We start from the raw sequence: 19,356 nt of genomic DNA, 5'->3' as shown, positions 1-19,356 counted from the left end.
CCCCGGCCGCGCGGCCGGCCCGCCCGCCCGCCCGCCCGCTCCGAGGGTGCCGGGCGCGGCGGTGCACGCGAGGCTGGAGAGCCGCGGGCCGGACGCGTGGCGCGCTCGGGCCTGTGCGCCCCGGCGTTCAGCGTGCGCGTCGGGGCCGAGGGCGCCGGCGGAGCGCATGGCGCGCGGGGGGCCCCCCTGTCCGCCCGGGTGATCCGACCCAGCCGGCGCCGTGCCGAGACACAGGCCCCCGCGCAGCGCCTCCGGGCCGCGCTGGTCGGGAGCTCCGAGGGCCTTCGCTCGGGAACTTGCCTTGTGCTCTGCGTGCCGCCTGGATACTCGGCCACGCAGCCGCGGTTCACAGGTATTCCCATTTCACAGATGGGGAACTGAGGCTGGGAACGCCAGCGGAGCCTCGGAGGCGCCGTGGGACAAGAGGGACGCGGGCTGAGCGCGTTGGCGCCCTCTCGGCTCTCGCCTGGCCCTTCCCCAGCTGCCTGCCTGAAGGCTTGTGGGGAATCCCCGCTTCTGCTCTCCTCTCCTCTCCTGACCCCTCGGCACTGGAGCCATGAACACAACCCAAGGCACAGTCGGCAGTGATCCGGTCATCCTGGCCACCGCTGGGTATGACCACACGGTCCGCTTCTGGCAGGCCCACAGCGGGATCTGCACCCGCACCGTCCAGCACCAAGATTCTGTATCCTTTTGCCGTGCTGAGAGCACTCGGAGGGGAGGCTTTGGCTCTCCTGAGCTGGTCTTTGTGCGTGTGTTTGCCTCTGGCCATCCCATCGAGCTGCTCCTCTTATCCTTAACCATGACTACAGCAGGTCAATGCACTGGAGATCACCCCGGACCGCACCATGATAGCAGCTGCAGGTACGTGTGCCGCGGCAGAGACCACCGAGAGCAGAAACCTGTCTGTTCAAGGAGACGTCTACACCGGTGGCAGAAGCTAGTTCCTCATCCAGCACAGATGGTTTTTTCTGCCAAGGAATCCTGGAAATTGTAGTTCTATGACGAAGCAAGAGACAGGCTGCAGCAGGCAGGTTCTGCACATTGACCCGAAGCTGCAGTTCCAGGATTCCATGGCTTGAGGGCAGGTGTGCTCTGGGCCAGGTGGCTCATTTCCAGCCCCACGTTAATGCCACAGCTGCAGGCGCATTTCTCGTTGTGTGCTGGGCTTCTTTTGGATCCCTGGAAATGCCTGCTCCTCTCCTTCCATGCACACCCGGGGCTTGCTTTGGCAGGTTCTGGTTTGGGCCTTGGTTCTTTGAGGTTGTGTTCTCTTTCTGGGGAGCAGCCAAGCCTATTGGTGAGGCCCCCAAGCAAGTCCAGAGGAGGAGAGAAGAACCTGCGTGGTCGTCTCCTGGCCTGGTGGGGTTTTCGCTCCCCTCCCTGGCAGCTCTGCGCCCAGCAGCCTTGTGACTGGAGGAAACCCAAGCAGACCGGGCAGACAGCCTTCCCCGCATGTCCCCAACCTCCTTTGCATGGTATCTTAGTGTTTTACCCTTCACCTGTCTTGGACTGTTGGTGAAACTGGGTGTAGCCTGGCTCTTACTGTGTATGTCAGAAACTGCAGGCAACAGACGGCTACCAGGCACTGAGGAGGCTCAGTAAAGAAGACCCCATCTGACCCCATTTGTCTGTGCAGCTGGGGTGGGGTCGAAAGGAGTACGTGGGAAGAGGCTCTGTGTGCTTGCCTTTGTTGTGGTGGTGTACTGCCAAGTCACCTCCAACGTACGGCAACCCTACAAATGAATGCCTTCCGAAATGCCTGTCCTTCCTAGCCCCGAGCAAACCAGCTGTGGGTCCTTTATGGAACTGATTCATCTCATGGTTGGTCTTCCTCCTGCTCTTTTGCCTTCGGCTTTCCCTGGCATAATTGTCTTCTCCAGTGAGTCTTGTCTTCTCTCGACATGCCCAAAGTGCAAAATCCTCAGCTTCACCCCTTTTGCTTCCAGGGCAAGGTCCAGCTAGATTTGTTCTAGGACCCGCCTGCTCGTCTTTCTGCCTGTCCACCATATTCACAAAGCTCTCCTCCAGCACCATGTGCCAGATGCATCCGTTTTCTTCCTGTCAGCTTTCGCACCCACATATGGTGATTGGGAATGCAAGAGCTTGAATGAAAGGGGCTCTGTAGGTCATGGGGGCCTCTGGGAGGCGCATGGATCTTCAGAAACAGCCAGCAGGGTCCCTGCGGCAGCTGTCCAGGTGTGGCCGAGGGCCGCGGGACACAGATCTACTTGTGCCTATGTGTATTGTGTTTAAAAGTAATGAAGGGTCTGTTTGAATTTCATAAGAAAAAACCATGAAAAATCAATTGATTTTTGATTTTTCATCCAAATAACCTCAAATAAATGATTTGCTTAATCTGCATCCTGAAGCAGATCGCCCCAAATCAATGGGAAAGGATTTTAAAGCTTGATTGCCACACAGGGAAATATTTGTGTGGGGAGAATGCTTCCCTCCCAGCTTTAGTCTGCCTGAGAAGCATCCCCTGCGTGGTGGCTGAGAGAGGCAAAACCCTCCGTCGGCTTCGGCGGACACTCGGGGCTCCGGGGCAGAGATTTGGGCCAGCAACACGCCTGCCAGGCAGGTGCATGATGGCCGGGCTGCCTCTTCTTTAGCCAGGTCCTCAGCAGTACTCGGCGTGTCTTTCATCCAGGCTATCAGCACATCCGAATGTACGACTTGAACTCCAACAACCCCAATCCCGTTATCAACTACGATGGGGTAAGCAAGAACATGACCTCCGTTGGCTTCCACGAAGATGGCCGATGGATGTACACAGGTGGTGAAGACTGCATGGCCCGTATCTGGGACCTCAGGTGGGCCTCTTGCCCTTTTGGGCCTCTTGCCCTTTGCCGGCATCAGAAACCTCACTCTGGATGAGTTCTAGTGGATTGCAAGTCATAGAAAAGGGGCAGTGGTACATGACCTGATGCTTCCCGAGGACAGGCTGGCAGTTTTACAGGTCCCAGGACAGCAGCGTCTCTCCTCAGATCATGCATAAACAGCGACATTGGAGAGAAGGGGCACACCGTGTGCGAGTCCAGGCCCTGCCCCGCAGGTGGGCTCTCCAGGGCTTCGGGGAGGGTTCTGTCCCTGGAGATGCTGTCGGGGTCTGAATGCAGGCCTCCCACTTGGCCCAAGGGGTGCCAGCACGGCACGTTGGTCTGCTGTGTTGCGGCCGGGGGGGGGGGGGGTTCCCGCTTGGCTTGGGGGCACCGTTGGTTTGGGCGCCTTGCAAGCCGTTATCTTTAAAGCAAAATTAGTAAAGTCGGCAGGATGCGGTTGTGCTTTGTCCCAAAGTCAGGGAACAAAAACCGGTAGAAAAGCAAGAGCCTGCAGGGAAACCTTGCAAATCCAAGGGGCCACAGGTGTTCCGTTGTGCATCCCAGTTGACGCCCCAGAGTCTGCAGGGGCAGGGCGTGATCCTCGCGGGGGGGGGGGGGGGGGGGCAGAGGGGGAGGTCTGGCGGCTCCGGCGGCTCCCCACGGGCCTGGCGCTCCCAGATGCACCAGCGTCAAGCCTGGGGCTCACTGCCGCTGTGCTGGCTGCGTTTGCTGCAGGTCACGCAACCTCCAGTGCCAGCGCATTTTCCAAGTGAACGCGCCCATCAGCTGTGTTTGCCTGCACCCCAACCAGGTACGTGGCTGCTTCGGCCCAGAGCAGGAGACCCTCCTCTCGGTACCTCCCCTGCTTTCCTCGGGTGCTCCCTGGCGCCGGCCGCGGGGCTCAAGGGGCATGTGCCCTCGCAGGATGGTGCTCTGGCTGCATTTCTCCCCACGCAGGCGGAGCTGATCGTTGGGGACCAGAGTGGGGCCATTCACATCTGGGACCTGAAGACCGACCACAACGAGCAGCTCATTCCAGAGCCGGAGGTCTCCGTCAACTCTGTGCACATCGACCCCGACGCCAGCTACATGGCTGCCGTCAACAGCTCTGTAAGTGCGGGCAGCCAGTGTGGCCCGCGGGGGGGCTGCGGCGTGGCCACATGCAGCTTCTGCCCTGGCTTCGGGAGGGCACCCGGTGAGGAGGGCTGGGGCCCTGAGGGTCTTGGCATGAGCCCCTCTGCCTCTCCCCTCAGGGCAACTGCTACGTGTGGAATCTCACGGGTGGCATTGGAGATGAGGTGACCCAGCTTATCCCCAAGACCAAGATCCCTGCACACAACCGCTACGCTCTCCGGTGCAAATTCAGCCCAGATTCCACGTGAGTGGCCTGGAGGGGGGCGCCTCGTTGGGGCAGGGGGCTGCCATGGTGCAGCACCGCTTTCTGAGGACCCTCCACCACGGGCTTGGTGGTCCTGCGGGGATGGCACTCGAGGGAGCGGCCCTCCTGCAGCGGGATGGTGCGGGGAAGTTGCCAGGCTCGCGTGCCGCAACGGGGAAGCGCTTCCTGTCCCTCGGGCGGTTGCCCGGCACAGCGGCTGCAGGCTCTGCCCTCCCGAGTGTTGGCGGGGGCCAAGGAGCGGTGGGGGCGGGGGTCTTTCCAGAAGCCCTCTCCTCCATCCTCCTGGTGCTGCGCCGCTGCCGCCACTGGAGTCGGGATGGTGCTTCATGGTGGGAGCTTTCCAGCTGACCCTGTTCGCGTGGAAAAACATGCCTCACACGCTTGTTGAATTATGAGTCGTCGATACGTGTGAGCCCGGAAGTACAAGTTAACTGTGGGTGTTAAGCAAGAATGCAGCCCATGGCTTGGTGTTGGCTGCAAATGGAAAACAAACCACCCAGCAATGCAGAAAACCAGCCATGGTTGGTTCAGTCATTTCTCAGGGAAAGCCTGGATGGGGCAACGAACCAGTTGAAATGGATTCTGGGCTTGTGTTAAGAGCAAGAGGGATCCTTGTGTACTGGGGAACTGAGGGTTCCTTGGTGAGCCTCACCCTGCCTGGAAGATAAGCAGCCCAGTCACCATCTCGGCCACAGCTAAGCAGTAGCAGCAGCCAGGCCGAGGTGGCCTTTTTGGTCCTCTGCGCACATGAGCGCACGCCCCAGTGGCGAAAGGTGCGGAAAAGAGCAGCAGCCGCAGTGGCGTAGTTGCGCACTAGGAAGCGCCTGCCAAAGAATGTGCACGGGGTGCCTTGAGCACTGAGCAGGAGTGTGGCGCGCGCGCTGCGTGACTAACGCTGTCCTGCTGGCGCTGCAGACGGTCGGTGATGTTCCCCTCTGAGGGAGAGGCCGGACCCGAGGAAGGGAGAGAGACATTACTGGAATGCCCGGGAAACACAGCCCTCCCTTCGGGTCCATTCCTGCGTGTCTTCGGTGTGCAGCAGAGCGTCTCACCCTGCCTTGGGCATCTGGTCGGCCACGGCAGGGAACGGGGGTGCTGCCCTGGTCAGCTCCCAGGCTGATGCAGCAGTTCCGCCCGGCACTCGGGGGCCTCTGCAGCCCTCCTGCACGCGTCCTCTTAGTTGGCCCACAGCGGTGTCCCACGCTCCTTCGCGCTGGGAGTGGCGTGTGGGCTTCGGATGCTTCCCGCTGACAGCGAGAGTTCTGGCCCTGAGCCGCGTTCCCCCTGCCCCTTGTCCCAGGCTTCTGGCGACTTGCTCCGCAGACCAGACCTGCAAGATCTGGAGAACATCCAACTTCTCTCTCATGACGGAGCTGAGCATCAAGAGCAACAACCCCGGTGAGACGTCCCGTGGCTGGATGTGGGACTGCGCCTTTTCAGGCGATTCTCAGTACATTGTCACAGGTGAGGAAGGTCGGGTCATGTGGACAGGGACCCCCCCCCCCCCCGCGACTCTGCCTGGAGCAGAGCATCCAGGGGACTTCCCTGATGAACTTTCCCCAGCCTTGGGGGGAAAATGGAGTTCACCGTGCAGCTGCTTGCCCACTCGGAATTAGCTCCGCCCCGTGAGCGAGGCCGGCAGCCTCGTGGGCCAGGCAGAGGGCAGGCAGGCCTGGGCGAGGGGCTGCCCCTGCGCGGCCCTTGCCAGGCGCTCCGTCGCGGACTGCCATTCCCCTCGAGGGGCGCTCGGAGCCGCCTGCACTGCACGGCCTTCCTTTCCCCCCAGCTTCTTCGGACAATTTGGCCAGGCTTTGGTGTGTGGAAACGGGCGAGATCAAGAGGGAGTACAGCGGGCACCAGAAGGCTGTCGTCTGCCTCGCGTTCAACGACAGTGTGTTGGGGTGAAGGCAAGACTGCGGAGGCCGCAGTGGCTTGAGCGTGCCGGTGACTTGCACCATGCCCCCGGCCACAGGGGAGGCGTGCAGCAGCTGCAGGCGTGGGGGATGCTGGCTGGCCAGGGGAGTGCGGAGGTCTGCCCCCGTCCTCTGTGGGAGGTCTGCAAGCGGCCCGTCACTCGTGGAGAAACGGGCTCCCTTGGAGGACCCGCACGCCCCGCCCCTTCACTTAAGCCGTTCTGGCCCCTTCCTTGATCCGCTTTGCCGACGTGGTGTTTCACCTCGGCTCCACATTGCGCCTCCCACTAAGAACAAGGGACGGGGCTGCAGCGGGAGGTTGGTTGCGTGCCCCCGCAGAGGTGGGCTGCCTGCTGCCGGCGGGCAAGCGTGCACCCCGCGACCTGCCTTCCCAGCCGCCGCCTCCCACACTGCTGGCCGCACGCCACAGGCTGGACAGGTCTGGGACAGGAGGGAAAAGCCGCCCTTCCCGAGAGGCCCTTCAGCCGCCACCCTTCGCGGAGTCAGAAGTAATGGAGCGCTCCCTGCGGCATTCGTGATCTGCAGGTGCCACAAGGTGTTGCCGGTTTTGCTGCAAGGCTGGGCTTCCCCGCAGCCCGTGCTTCATCCTGGCTCACAGGAGTGCTGCGGAAGGGCCCCGGAAGCTCGTCGCCGGGGCAGATGCACAGCGAGTCTCGTAAGCAGCTGCAGGAGCTCTTGGTTTCTCTCGCTGACGCCCAACACACCACTTCCATCAGTCCTCATTCTCTGCTTTTATTTGGTATCACATCAGGACAACTAGTCTTGTACAAAATGGTTAGAAAAAATTGTTTTACACCGTGCTTGTATGTGTCAGACTCAACCGAAAGTTCATGCAACTACTTCTGTCCAAGAGCAATTATTTACCGGCTGCTGTGGAAAGTAGGACTTTCTGCACATACAGCACATACACCGATAGGACCACCACACATCCTTGCTGGGGAACTGCGGTGCTGGAGGCCCAGCCCGGGAGTGGTGCTCGGAGGGGGGCCGCGGGCCCTGCTGCAGCCCGGAGACGCAGGGGGCTGAGGCGGCTGCGCTCGCCCCTGCTGGCGGCGGGGAGGGGTGGTCCGCGGCCGGGTGGTCACTCGGGCAGGTAGTAGAAGCAGATGGAGACGCAGATGTTGCTCGGGAAGCAGATGTCGATGCACAGGTAGATGAGCCGCTGCTTTGGAGGGCCTGCAAGGGAAACGGGCCGTGAGGGCAGCCGCGTTCCGAGGGGGGGGGAGGCCGTGCGCTGGATTCGGAACACGAAGGCAGGCTGCTGCTCCGCTGGACAAGCGGACTCCCCCGCGTTTGGTAGCAGTGGCACTTCTCCACAGCGATTCCCTAGATCTCGCCGTTGGGGTCAGCCTCTGGGGGCCTGCGAAGGGCTCCGCTACTTGGACTATTCCTGCCTTCTGGCAGACCGAGGGGCTGTCCGGCCCACCAAGCCCTTGCAGGGTTGCTGGGAGGGAGCAGAGTGTGAGCGCCCCGGACCCTCGTGCACTGCGCCTGGTGCAGCATTTGGAGTGCAGCGTGGGGCTGGCACTCATCCTTCCCGCCGGGGGGGGGGGGCTGGTCGCAGTGGGCGGCTCGGCGCAGGGGAACCAGGCCTAGCTGCTCCCACCGGCCCCGGGAAGGGCTGGCGGCGCTCTGCCTCGGCCCTTTGTCCCGCTGGGGCAGCGGGGAGTTGCCGTCCTCTGGGGCCACCCTGCTGGACCTGCCACACCATCAAGGGCGTGTGGGGGCATCCGGTGTGTCCTCCCCCACACTAGCTTTAGCTGTGCTGCTCCCCCCCTCCCCAGAAGGCCTGGGGGGGTGCACCTCACCGTCTCTCCTCTTGACCCAGTAGATGGGCAGCTGCCCACACAGGGCCTGGGTGGCTTCTCCTGCTTCCTCGGGCTGCACCCCTCTCCCCGGCACAACTCCCAGGAACTCGCGGTAGTACTGGGTCTTGTCGTTGGGAAGCAGAAGCTGGTCAGCCTGGAAAGCAGGAGGCAAGACGTGGAGACGGGGCCCTGCAGAGCCCTCCCTGCTCCCACGCGTCCTGCCCGGGGCATCGCGGACAGCACACGGCTCCGCCCACAGCCGCGTCCGTGCTGCCGCTGCCCCCGAAGCGGGCGCCAGGCGTAGGAACATGCAGCGCTGGCAGGGTGGTGTGCCTGCGCCGCATGCTTGAGCCCGGCCGGGGTTCTCTAGAACCCAGCCTGCTTCCCAGGGGAGCGCCCCCGCGAGGGCCCGGGGGTGGCTTTCGGCCTCTCCAGGCAAGGCTGCTGGCGTGGGGCAAGTGTTCCAATTGGGCGCAAGGCTGTCTGTGGCAGAGGCCAGAAGCTGTCCCTCCATCTCTGCCAAGTCCGGGTGGGGGGCGGTTAGCAGAGCTGCCCTGGAGCCTGGCGGCAAAATGGAGCCAGAAGCAGCCGCGCGCTGGCCTTCAGCCCCAGCCAGGCCCCTCTTTCCTCGAGTGACGGCTCGCCTTGCCCTCGGCCAAGGAGCTGTTCGCATGTTGCTTGAAGGGCTGCGGTATATCCTTGGGAAGATGGCCTCCTGCATCTTGTGAAGCGACGGAGAGAAGCCCCTCGCCTGCTCTTTGGTCAGTGCAGCTTGTTTGTTTCCCCCACCGCACACAAGCCATTTTTCTGTGGCCACCGTGCTGCTGAAGCTGGCAGCAGCACAACCACCGGCTCTGTGCCTGCACCTGTTGGCAAAAAGCTGCTGCGGAGAGCGCTGTTGCTTGCCTGGCGGACAGGAGGGTGCCTCGGGCAGCAGAGGCGCGTTCTGTGTTCGGAGCTGCGCTGCGCTGGGCTCTGCAGTGCGCCTGCCCCGGCACCAGGAGGGCCCCGCTCCGCAGCCGAGCACACGCCGGGAATACCTTCAGCTGGGCTGGGCGAAAGGGCTGGGAAGGGGCCCGGCCTGTGAGGCTGGGCCTCCCTGGCAGAGGCAGCACAGAGCTGTTTCCCGAGCGACAGGGTTGCCCTCCCAGGTCAGACCAAGCGCTGACCCAACGACCCGTTTCCACCCATAGTGAGCCTGCCAGGCTGCCCTCTGGTGCTGTGAGCCACCACCAGCCTGCGGAAATAGCTGGCCATGGCCCAGGAGGGCTCCGCTCCGCCGGGCTGGCCGTCAGCTGCTGTCTGTCAACACCCCCCGGACGGCGCCCTTTTCTCCTGCACTTCCTTCCGCCGAGAGAACCGGCCCGCCGGGCAGGAGTGCCAGGCCAGGGGCTGCTCACCCCGGGCTCCGACAGGTTGAAGGACATCTGCACGGCTTCTCGGTCCTGGGCCTCCATCGTCCTCAGGTAGCAGCTGCTTTGCCCGGCAGGCTTGTAGCACACATACCCCTGCACAGAGAGGGGGGTCAGCTCCACCGGGGGGCTGGCTGGTCTTGCAGGCACCTCTCCCGGTGGGGTGGGGGCCTCCAAGGGGTTCAGCTGGGGAGGAGGAGGAAGCAGGGCAGGCCGCCCAGCAGTGGCGCTCTCCTGGCCTGGACACTATGCCTTTCCAGCACACGGTTGTGTGCATACGCTTATTGCATACATTTTCGGTATTTTTTATCATGCTGCTCAGCCAGGAAGAGCTTCTGGAGCAGCTTACTGTGAATCAGCAAATGGGACAGACTTTGCTGCGAGCTTGCAATCAAAGAGGTGCAACACACAAGGGAAATGCTTGGGGAAGGAAGAGAAACACTCCGGGCAGGACAGGCGATGCCAGTTGCTCCCGGTTGGGAGCTCCTTGGGGGCGGGAAGAAGGGGGAAATGCTCCGCGTGTGTCCCTCGGCCTTTTCTCTCGTCCCGTTCCAGGCACGAGGCCTGCGGGTGTCCCTCCACAGCCGAGCCCCGGCATTGCACTTGCGAGGAGTGTGGACGCCATTCCCCTGCTGGCTGCGGCAACACGCTTCCGGCAGGGGCTGCATCGGCCCGGTCCCTGCTCTGGTCTCTTGCCAGCAACTGCGGGCGGCCAGCAGAGCGTGGCACAGGGCCGCCCCGCAGTGTCGCGGTTCGGGGGCTGCATCTGAAAGCCAGCCCCTCCGCCCCGAGAGGCCCCTGCGCTGTGGCCCACCCGGCCCTTTGCTGTGCCCTTCTGGAGGCAGCAACAATGAAACACTCACATTCTTACAGTCAAACAGGACTGATGTCGTCTGGTTACTTGGGGAAGTTACACAGTAAGTCACGGTATTCCTGGACTTACTCACAACGGCCGACTGATTCATGGGGGACCCTGGGCGGTTCTGCAAGTTCAGCCGGACCACCTGCAAAAGAGGCTACAAAGGCGCCTGGGTGACTCCGGGAACAGCCGGGCGGGCCGTCCCCTGACACAGGGCTCCATCCGGCACCTGGGGCGCGTCTGGGCACGGAGCGGGCGACGGGGCAGCGTGCATCTTGAACGCTGGAAAACACGTCTGGGTACAGGAGAGTTGATCAAATCACAAGCAGGGCACAGCTAAGAATAGCTCGCACAACATTTCCTCTCCGGAGCTTTTAGTGGAGGTGTGGTGAAGGGTGGGCAAAAGGAAGCCCTTTCTCACACCTGGTGAAGCGCTCCTGCAGAAATTGTCACGAGAGGAGGCGGTGGATGCGGGAAAGGGACGGAGCTGTGGCCTCTGGGCTGGCGGCTGCACCAGGCAGGCGGCTTCTGGAGTCCTGCGCCCTGTTCAGGGAGCCACATTTTAAGAAGAACATTGGCAAGGGGGAGTGCATCTGGAGGAGAGCGGCTGGGGTGGCGAGGGGCCCGGAAAGCAAGCCCCAGGAGGGATGACTGAGAGACAAGCATATTTAGCCTCAGGAAAAGACCAGGAACACAGCATCGTGATCCTCCAAAAGCGAGCAGGAGGTGACGCGGAGTTGTTCTCTGCGGTTCCGGAGGGCAAGAGCAGACCAGCAGATGGAACCTGCAGAGGGCAGCTGCTGGCTTAATAGGAAGAAAGGTGGGGTCTGGAAGAGCCCCTGCCTCGGAAAGGCTTGCTCCTCCTCCACTGAGGGGGTTGAGAAACAGAGCGAGTCAGAAGGGGTCTCCCGGCCCATCTAGTCTGACCCCCAGCACCAGCCGGCAGGGGCTGGGTGCCCACCCACCAGGGATGCTGCAGGAGCCTCAGGCAGCCCGCCACAGAGCAGTGGTTGGACCCCGTGGTCTCCGGGGTGTGTCCTGCTCCCAGAGTTGGTCCAGCCAACCACCCTGCGCAGGAACCGGCCAAAGGGGGAGATAGGGATCAGCACTCATTTCTGCACAGACACCCAGGAGCTGGCTGCAGTTCATGGGGAAACCACACTGCTTGCACTAAGGGGGCTTCCTCCCACCCTGGCTTAAGTTGCTGATAATACAGTCCTATATATGTTTACACAGAAATAGGTCCCTCTGAATTCAGCAAGGCTTACTCCCTGGAAATGCACGCTGCTGTAGCCTCGTGCAAAAGCTAGGAATGGGTAGGGGAGCCCCTTACCTTGGAAGAAGATGGACTGAAGCTGAAAGCGGCTGCCACCATGATGCAGAGAACCACACAGATCAAAACGACAGAAAGGATGGCCCAACATATCCTGGGAGGGCTTCTGGATTCAGGAGGGGGAGCCCTCTCCTAAGATTCAAGGCAAACCCATCGGTCAAGCGCCCTGCAACTGGCAGAGATGTCCAACTGCAACCATCATATTAAGAAACGAGATCTCTTTTTGGCCTAAGTTGGTTAATCCTTAAAAAAATAAATGGCAAGAGGGAGTTACGGAATGTGAGGAATTTAGGGTTTACCAGTCCAGTTTATATTACTGGAAAAACATGGAAAATTTGGGTTTTTTGCTTGACAAATGGACCTGTTTCCCCAAAACTCTGGACCATCAACATTCAGGTATGTATTGTGCTTGAATCATTTTGGCCACAGTTCACTGCAGTTTTGTAGATCACATTCCAATTTCCTCAAGAAATTGAAACATTTGACCAACTTACTGTGTTCAAAATATTATGCAAAAGCATACGGAGAGACAAGCAATGCAAAAATACATATTTCTAAGTTTCCACACCATTTCAGGACATAAAGGAGGTTTGATCTTTAATCTTTAGCCCTGAGGGACTGAAATTAGGTATTTAAATGGCTTTTTCAAATGGAATGTTTAATACTGTGTTTTGCAGATGTCTTACACTGCCCTGCACCTTAAAAATCCATTTAATGCCAGTGTTTAATGCAGTATGGATTAAACGTGGATGCCTGAGAGCTTGTGAAAGCAGATTTGAAGCCCATTCCTTAATCTTCCCATGAGACAGCTCTTTGCTCCCCAGTAATAAGGGGGTGCTTCTACAGCAGAGTTGGGAAGCCTTCAAGCCCTTTCACTTCCCATAACCGCCTGCTGCAGCCCTCCTGGTTCACCCCACTGCAAGCCAAGCTCACTTGGGCTGCTGGCATCCCATTCTGCCCACCTCTCCAGGAGCTGGGGACAAGGGCATAACCCACGGGAAGCGCTCTGGCAGAGGCAGCTGCGCAGCAGCCCTTGAAGTGGAAAACGTACCAGTTTGGTGGGTCAAGGATGCTTGCAGGGGCCACGGAGGGGCTCCTGGGGGGGAAGGGCAGGGGCCTTACCAGCGAGGGGGTTGTGTGGGCCACAGCCTGCTCCTCCATCCTGGACGCTGGCCTTGCTGCTCCGGCTCTGTCGTCTGGCAGTGCAGAGGCTGTTCATCTTCTGAGCCCGCAGGATCCCGCTGGAAACCCGAGAATGCGCCCCCAGGCCAGCCAGGCTGCGCACCCTGGCACCTCTGCGGGGGAGAAACACGTGCAGGTGAAACCCGAGACTTGGCAACTAGCGGGAGGGGACGGGCCGTGGAGAGATGTTGCCCTGGCCCTTCCCGGCGAGACAGCCGCTGCATTCATGGGAGCACAATTGGGAGCTTTGTGCGGGGCCTCGCTGCCCAAAGACCCCTCTCTGGCTCGCAGGGAGGAGGCGAACATGAGTCGGGATGCGTGGCAGCCTGCCCTTGAGCTCCGGTGCCGCAGAGGTGGCGGCGAGTGATGGCTGCCCGCTCCTGCCCGCTCCAGCGGCCTCCTTGCCGGTGCGTGGCGCGCCGCAGCACAACTTGCGGTGACGGAAGGAGTTAAATGGAGGTGCCTGTTCCACATTGCAGGATACCAGCTCATTATCGGTGCCCCTTGGAGCCATCCCATTTACCATTTTAAAATGCGGGGGCAAATGGATTGTTCTATCTTTAAAGAGAGGGATGAATTTAGTAACAATAAACACCAAAACAAAAGCCAAACCTAATGGCTAGTAAAGCTGGAAAAACCCAGGTTCTGTTATCAGAAACCCTACAGGAAGTTTGTCCTGAACCACCCCACCCCAAATTTACTAGCTCATATTTTACAAAGCGGGATGGAAAGTAGTACATACAATGGATTTTGCCTAATGCAAGGGATTGCTCCTTCCTTGGGTTGCATGTAGCAACCTCCTCAAAGGTCCTGGGATTTTGCCCCATCAGCCCAGGACACATGAAACCGTACTGGATGAGTGCCTGCTGTGGAGGGAGAGATGGCCCTGGTGGAGCCAGAGTGTGTCCGTCTTTGAGGGGTCCATGTACTGGAAGCGGAGCGGGACCTTCACAGAGGCATGCCTGAAGGGGAAGCACCAGCCTTTGAAAGGCAGAACAAGGAAGGGGAGGTGGTCAGAACCCCAGTTCACCTGCCAAAAAATGGCATATTTTCCCCATTTCCTTATGCCCCCACCCGACTATTTCTAAACTGTACATTTCTTGGGTTTGGGACCTGGCATAAAATTAACGAAGCACATGCACTGTTAACAAATACGAAATTCAGTAGAAACAAAGGTCTCCGATACCTATCAAAAGGAGGGCTCTCCATGAGGACTTCCCACTGGAGCCCCACCAGAACTGGGCCCACTCACATGGTGCATTGAAAAAGCCCTGGCGTTTCTGTAGCAAGCTCGCCCGAAGATCTGGGGGCAAGGCTAAGATGACAGGGTGTCCTTCTCATCATTTTTCACCCTTTTATGAGCACCTGACATCTCTTCCTTCCAAGCTATTTCACCTGGCAAGAGATCACACTGCTTCCTTGCTCTGCTGTTTGGGACCCAGGGAAAGAGGAATGCTTTTATGTGCGTCTCCGACTTCAGGAATCCAGCAAGCATGCTGGTGCTTCGTGGCTGAAGGTAAAAGCTGGGCATGTTTTCCTCGGGCACGCCTTCAGCCAAAACAATCTTCATTCCATTTCTGCTCTAGCAGCCCTTTCATGCCCCCTGAACAGCCTCGGAACAAACAGGGCATCGACTTTGCAAGCTGGAACCAGATCTGCGCTGGTGATACTGCCTCCCTTTCATTTAAGTAATTTAGTAAGTATCATTTGGCCATCCACATTGAATAGTTGGACCCCCATTATTTTGTCTGTCTTTTACTTCGGACGTATCTGAAGAAAGCTTTTTTTTGTTGCTTTTAGCATCCCTTGCTGACCTCATGTAAAGCATTCCTAGCTTTAGCCTTCCTGAGGCCGCCCCCGCAACTCCGTGCCACCCGCCTGTATTCTTGCTTTGTAGCCTGGCCTCCCTTCCCTTTCCTAAACATGTCCCTTTTTGTTTTCAGATCAGCTCGAAGCATTTTTGTGAAGCCACACGGGGTTTTTCTGTTGCTTTCTACCCTCTTTCCTTGGGATTGTTTGTAATTGTGTCTCTAGAATTCCCTTTTTTTAAAAAATGCCACCCATCTTGGTCTCCACTCATGAGTGTTACTTGCCAGGGACTTTACTTATGATTGTTGTGTTTATTCAAATCCTGTTCTTTCCAAAAATCCGGGGTACATGTTTAGTTACACGGGGCCTTTGCTTCCTGTAGAGTCAGGCATTCAAGTACGGCCAGGCTGCTTTCCTCAGTTCCTGGGGCCGCCTCTTTGCCCACGAGGTCTTCCCTGCTGGTTAGAATCAAGCCAAGGAGAGCCCTTTCTCTGGTTCCTTCCTCCACTTTCTGTTGGAGGAAGTGATCAGCAACAGGTTAGGGATCTCCCGGGGGGCCGTGCTTGGCAGCATTTGTCTCCCAACAGGTATGAGGGAAATTGAAGTTCCCTACAATGCCGACATCCTGCCTCCTTGAAACACTGAACGTGCCTTTCCTTTCAAGTTTCATCCTCACCTTCCCTTTGACTAGGGGGCCAGTAATAGACACCAAATACTGCGTTCCTTTTATTCCCTGTGCCATGTTTGCTCTCCAGGTCATGAAGTGGTTTTCCTGCCTTCACACTTTCAGAGCAACAGACCATTCCTTTGCAAAAGCTCTTTATGCACCATGGGATATCCAATAAACTCAAATAGCCCCAGAAAGGTATCTCTGAGCATGCACAGAGGGTCTCATTGACCCAATCTAAACAACTACTTCTGAAAGCCCTCCTTTGGAATATGTCTGGGCCCAATCCCTTTGAGGGCTCGGTTGGAAAAAGAGCATGCCTGCTCTCGGCATGCTGACCTTCTGGCTGGCTAGCTCTCCTCTCCTCTGTTCATGTTGCGTCCTGGGCTCAGGGGCCTGACCAGCTTCACGGCTTTGAGAGCTTCTCCCGTGTCGCCACCCAACAGCTGCATACTTTGGCTATCTGGCAGTGCATGCCAAGAACCACCGCTGGATGGCCCACTAACCTCACGCTCCTGCATTTCTGTGCCAAGGCTTGTCTCCAGGGGTTGGCATAGCCAAGGACACAAAGGCCTCCCGAGTGCACAAGAAGAGACAACAGAGGAGGGTCTTCTCGCCAAAGTGTTTGTCCTCTGTAAAGTTTTTGATTTCTAAAAACCCTGTTCTAAATATAAAATTGATACCGATTTTACAGATGTAACACTTTTCAAATTGACATTAACTTTTCTCTTGGGACGTTCTTCCTAGAAAAAGTGCACAGATAGCTCTATAATGAAAGTAGTGTGAGTTTACAGTGCATTTTCCCCTTAAATGTTAAATAGTGCAAGGAAGTGTATGCTGTTGGCCTCGTATCTTAAACTGTAAGATATAGAATTTCTCTGAATTGAATCAGTTTAGCTTAGTTGTGGTATACTCAAGCAGATACAGAAAAATTGAATGAAAACATGCATAGATTGTTCTAATATGAAAGCAGGGAGAAGAGACTTTTCCTCCCAAAATCATTTAGTTGAACTACTAGTAAAATTCAAATAATGTAAAATTAAAAGATGACTAACACAAAGAAGTAGTGAGATGTATGTTTAATGTGACTCAAGTATAGGCCTGAAGTTCTTGAACAGTTTTACAGAGACTACTTTTGTCTTTCACCAGCAGAGTTTCGCAACAAAGATAAAAAGAGTGCAAGGGGTTGGCAAGTTTGTCTGAACAGCTGCAGAGAAGGTCTAAACAATACGCTCTTGACTGAATCTCTCCAGAATTGCATAAGCAAAAGTCCCCAAAAGGACATTATGGTATTTTACAGTCATTCCAAACAGAAATAAACAGTTTGAATTATCAAAAGTGGAAAGCAATCTTTAAGTTTACAAATGAGGGTTTGATAATCCTAAAAAGGGCACACTTTCTTTTAAGAAGCAGGGAAGATCTCACTGTGCACCTTAAATGCTTCCTAAAAAGTGTGAACTTTGACACTAACTTAATAAACAGAAAGTATCTTCCACTGTGGAGAACACAATTATTGCTGCATGAAAACGTGGCAAGCTCAGAAGTTTCGAGCATCTGCAGTACAGGAAGCGTCATCTTCCCATAGCCAGGGTCATAAAGGTTACATCTGAAAGATGAAATATCCTGATTGCCAAATGTTAGGTTTCTACATTATCATGTCTAATTTCTTGAGATGTAGCACTAGGAAGTGCAGCTCTTTATGCTGCCCACAAAACGGCAGAACAAAGGAGCTTCGACATCCCTTTTCAAGCAAGGCAAATCTACAAAGGAGTTTTTTGGGTCCTCCAATCAACCTAACAAGTGAGCTCTGACAGGAAGCCCTGAGCAAGTTGCTATATTTGCTTCACCAGCGCTGACACCAAAATAGCCGCCGAGCAGAACTGCAACCATTTATGAAGGTACCGGTTATGCAAGTCACCTTTGCCTCCAAGACTCACAAGTGAGCCAGGCCATGTTTGTGTGTCATATTTGAATTCCTGCTCAATGTTCAAGCAACCTGTCTGCTTAGTGAAATGGTGTTACTTAGTGGATTATGCTGGTACTGCTGTGGTACGTACTGAAAAGCATGAGGAAGAATTCTGATTAGTTACATCCCTCCAGATCAATAAAACCCACCTTCAATATATTATAATCACTTTTAAAATAGATTATCTGACGTTCTTCACATCACTATATATACACACATCTATTATCTTGTGAGAACACACAGAACGCCACATTATCATTCACGTTTTGCATATTGAGCGAGTGCAAATGGTTGTGTGGAAAGGAGAAACAACAGCAAGGACACAGATGGGCATACAGGTGATCTCCTTTTCCCTGAAATCATCTCTGAAACAAGCTGTCTAAAACTGGGACCTGAGTAAGCTTAAAGTTGAGCTTTAGAGACCGAAAAAGAGCAACTGCCCTCCAGCTGCTTGGTTCCCTGAATTTCCCAACATGGGCTATAACTTCCACAAAAGACCACAGTGCAAGGTTTAACCAAAGCTGCCCGATCCCTTTCAACCCAATTGAGCAAGGCTTTACCCTGATATCTTAACACTGTGGGTGCTTTCAGACATACTGGAAGTTTCACAACATCGGAAAAGCTAATGTATGCAACACACTTCCCTCTTTGTTACAAAGTGCATTTTAAAAGGAATTTGTAAACAACTCAGACGGCAAATTATGCACTAAAAGCATCTTAAGTTGCAAGCAGCGACTCTGTGCATGGCAGCAGGAGCCGTGACACGCTCCCGCAGGCAGGGCAGGGCAGGGCAGGGCGAGACACACTGTCTGGGGCGACCCCCTTGCTCAATCCTGAAGCGCAGGGAGGAGGTCCGCTATGCTGTCAACGTAGTAGTCGGGGACCAGGCTCCTCCGCTGGGGACAGTCGCTGGAGCGGTGGCCCTCCACCTCCTCCAGTGTGGTGACCCCCGTGAGGGTCAGAAGCGTGGTCAGGCCGCAGCTGTTGCCCATGAGGATGTCCGTGTCCAGGCGGTCGCCGACCATGATGGTGCGCGCGGGGTCGATGCGGAACTCGCTGGCCACGCACTCGAACATGTAGCGGCTCGGCTTGCCCACGATGAACGCCTCGCGCTCGGCCGCCGTCTCCACCGCCTTGACCAGGCAGCCGGTCCCTGGAAGGAGAGGGGAAGAGGCGCTCAGCCCGGGGCCGGGGCCGGGGCCGGGGCCGAGCCCGCGAAGGGAGGGAGGGAGGGAGGGAGGCGCGCCCCCCCCGCCCGCCCGGGCGCGTACCGGGCACGGCGCTGCCGCCCTCCAGCGGCAGGCGGTGGTCGCGGTTGGTGCCCACCAGCAGGCAGCCGTCGCGCTCCAGCAGGTAGCGCAGCGCCAGGCACAGCTTGCCGTAGCTGAAGTGCTCGTCGAAGCCCACCAGCACGGCGCCCACGGCGGGGTCGAGCGGGGCGCGCGCGCCGAAGAGGGCGGAGCCGGGCGCGGGGGCGGGGCCGGCGCCCAGGTGGGCCACGCCCGCCGCCTCCAGCTCCGCGCTCAGCGCCGCCCCGCCCACCACGTAGGCGGCGGCGCCGGACGGCAGCGCGCGGCGCAGGTACCGTGCGGAGCAGTAGGCGGAGCCGAAGACCTGCCGCGGCTCGGCCGGCGGGAAGCCGAGGCGCTGCAGCTTCTCCGTGTAGGCCTGGCGCGTGCGCGAGGAGTTGTTGGTGACGTAGCAGAGCCGCTTGCCCGCGCGCGCCTCCAGCCGGCCCAGCGCCTCGGCCGCCCCCGGCACGGCCGCCTCGCCGCGCCACAGCACGCCGTCGCAGTCGAAGAGCAGCGCGTCCGCCTCCGCCAGCGCCGCCCGCGCCAGCGCCGGCTCCAGCCGCTGGCACCGCTTGGCCGCCATCGCCGGGCAGAAAGGCGGGCGGGCAGACGACGGCGCGGCCCAGACTCGAGGGCGCGGGCGGAGACGCGGCTCCTCACGCCCACCGGCGGCGCCGATTGGTCGGGGGCGGGGAGGCCCCGCCCTCGTGCGGCGGCTATTGGACGGCGTCTGCCTCGCCGCGGGACCGCCTCCTGCGCTCCTTCCACGACGCCGCTGCTCCTGCCGGCTTCGTCTCCGGGCCGCCTTGGCGGCTGATAGGATGAGGAGGAGCAGCCGCATTCCGATTGGTTGAGAACTGCTTCTCGGGC

General features: G+C 58.1%; 3 protein-coding genes across 3 annotated transcripts; 1 reads left to right on the top strand and 2 right to left on the bottom strand.

Annotated features, from left to right (window-relative positions):
* Positions 1 to 276: 276 nt before the first annotated feature.
* Positions 277 to 6,997, top strand: MLST8 (MTOR associated protein, LST8 homolog). Its single transcript, XM_044452624.1, has 8 exons — positions 277 to 685; positions 813 to 864; positions 2,654 to 2,816; positions 3,561 to 3,636; positions 3,783 to 3,935; positions 4,079 to 4,203; positions 5,525 to 5,688; positions 6,011 to 6,997. Exons 1-8 carry the CDS (start codon positions 557 to 559, stop codon positions 6,127 to 6,129), a joined length of 981 nt encoding a protein of 326 aa, XP_044308559.1. The 5' UTR covers positions 277 to 556; the 3' UTR covers positions 6,130 to 6,997.
* A 242-nt stretch (positions 6,998 to 7,239) lies between these two features.
* Positions 7,240 to 12,731, bottom strand: BRICD5 (BRICHOS domain containing 5). Its single transcript, XM_044452532.1, has 6 exons — positions 12,693 to 12,731; positions 11,571 to 11,702; positions 10,242 to 10,394; positions 9,367 to 9,474; positions 7,967 to 8,120; positions 7,240 to 7,334 (listed from the first exon to the last, which is right to left on the bottom strand). Exons 1-6 carry the CDS (start codon positions 12,729 to 12,731, stop codon positions 7,240 to 7,242), a joined length of 681 nt encoding a protein of 226 aa, XP_044308467.1.
* A 3,561-nt stretch (positions 12,732 to 16,292) lies between these two features.
* Positions 16,293 to 19,069, bottom strand: LOC123034892 (phosphoglycolate phosphatase). The gene is made up of 2 exons (XM_044452638.1): positions 18,466 to 19,069; positions 16,293 to 18,347 (listed from the first exon to the last, which is right to left on the bottom strand). Exons 1-2 carry the CDS (start codon positions 19,067 to 19,069, stop codon positions 18,022 to 18,024), a joined length of 930 nt encoding a protein of 309 aa, XP_044308573.1. The 3' UTR covers positions 16,293 to 18,021.
* Positions 19,070 to 19,356: the final 287 nt, after the last annotated feature.

Source organism: Varanus komodoensis, unplaced genomic scaffold, assembly GCF_004798865.1.
Source record: "Varanus komodoensis strain SLA01 unplaced genomic scaffold, ASM479886v1 scaffold73, whole genome shotgun sequence".
In the NCBI taxonomy this organism is placed as follows: Eukaryota; Metazoa; Chordata; class Lepidosauria; order Squamata; family Varanidae; genus Varanus; species Varanus komodoensis.
The sequence above is the reverse complement of the archived record's forward strand: the minus strand, read 5'-3'. Positions and strand labels throughout refer to the sequence as shown.

What these genes read in the sequence shown, in the direction of transcription:
- MLST8 (XM_044452624.1), top strand. Translation starts at nt 557, where the DNA reads ATGAACACAACCCAAGGCACAGTCGGCAGTGATCCGGTCATCCTGGCC. An exon ending in CCGTCCAGCACCAAGATTCT is followed by an intron (nt 686 to 812) that starts GTATCCTTTTGC and finishes CCATGACTACAG; the next exon opens with CAGGTCAATGCACTGGAGAT. An exon ending in TTCTCAGTACATTGTCACAG is followed by an intron (nt 5,689 to 6,010) that starts GTGAGGAAGGTC and finishes CTTTCCCCCCAG; the next exon opens with CTTCTTCGGACAATTTGGCC.
- LOC123034892 (XM_044452638.1), bottom strand. Translation starts at nt 19,069, where the DNA reads ATGGCGGCCAAGCGGTGCCAGCGGCTGGAGCCGGCGCTGGCGCGGGCG. An exon ending in GGGCGGCAGCGCCGTGCCCG is followed by an intron (nt 18,348 to 18,465) that starts GTACGCGCCCGG and finishes CTCTCCTTCCAG; the next exon opens with GGACCGGCTGCCTGGTCAAG.
- BRICD5 (XM_044452532.1), bottom strand. Translation starts at nt 12,731, where the DNA reads ATGGAGGAGCAGGCTGTGGCCCACACAACCCCCTCGCTG. An exon ending in TCAGTCCATCTTCTTCCAAG is followed by an intron (nt 10,395 to 11,570) that starts GTAAGGGGCTCC and finishes GCGCCTTTGTAG; the next exon opens with CCTCTTTTGCAGGTGGTCCG. An exon ending in TCAACCTGTCGGAGCCCGGG is followed by an intron (nt 8,121 to 9,366) that starts GTGAGCAGCCCC and finishes CCTGCTTTCCAG; the next exon opens with GCTGACCAGCTTCTGCTTCC.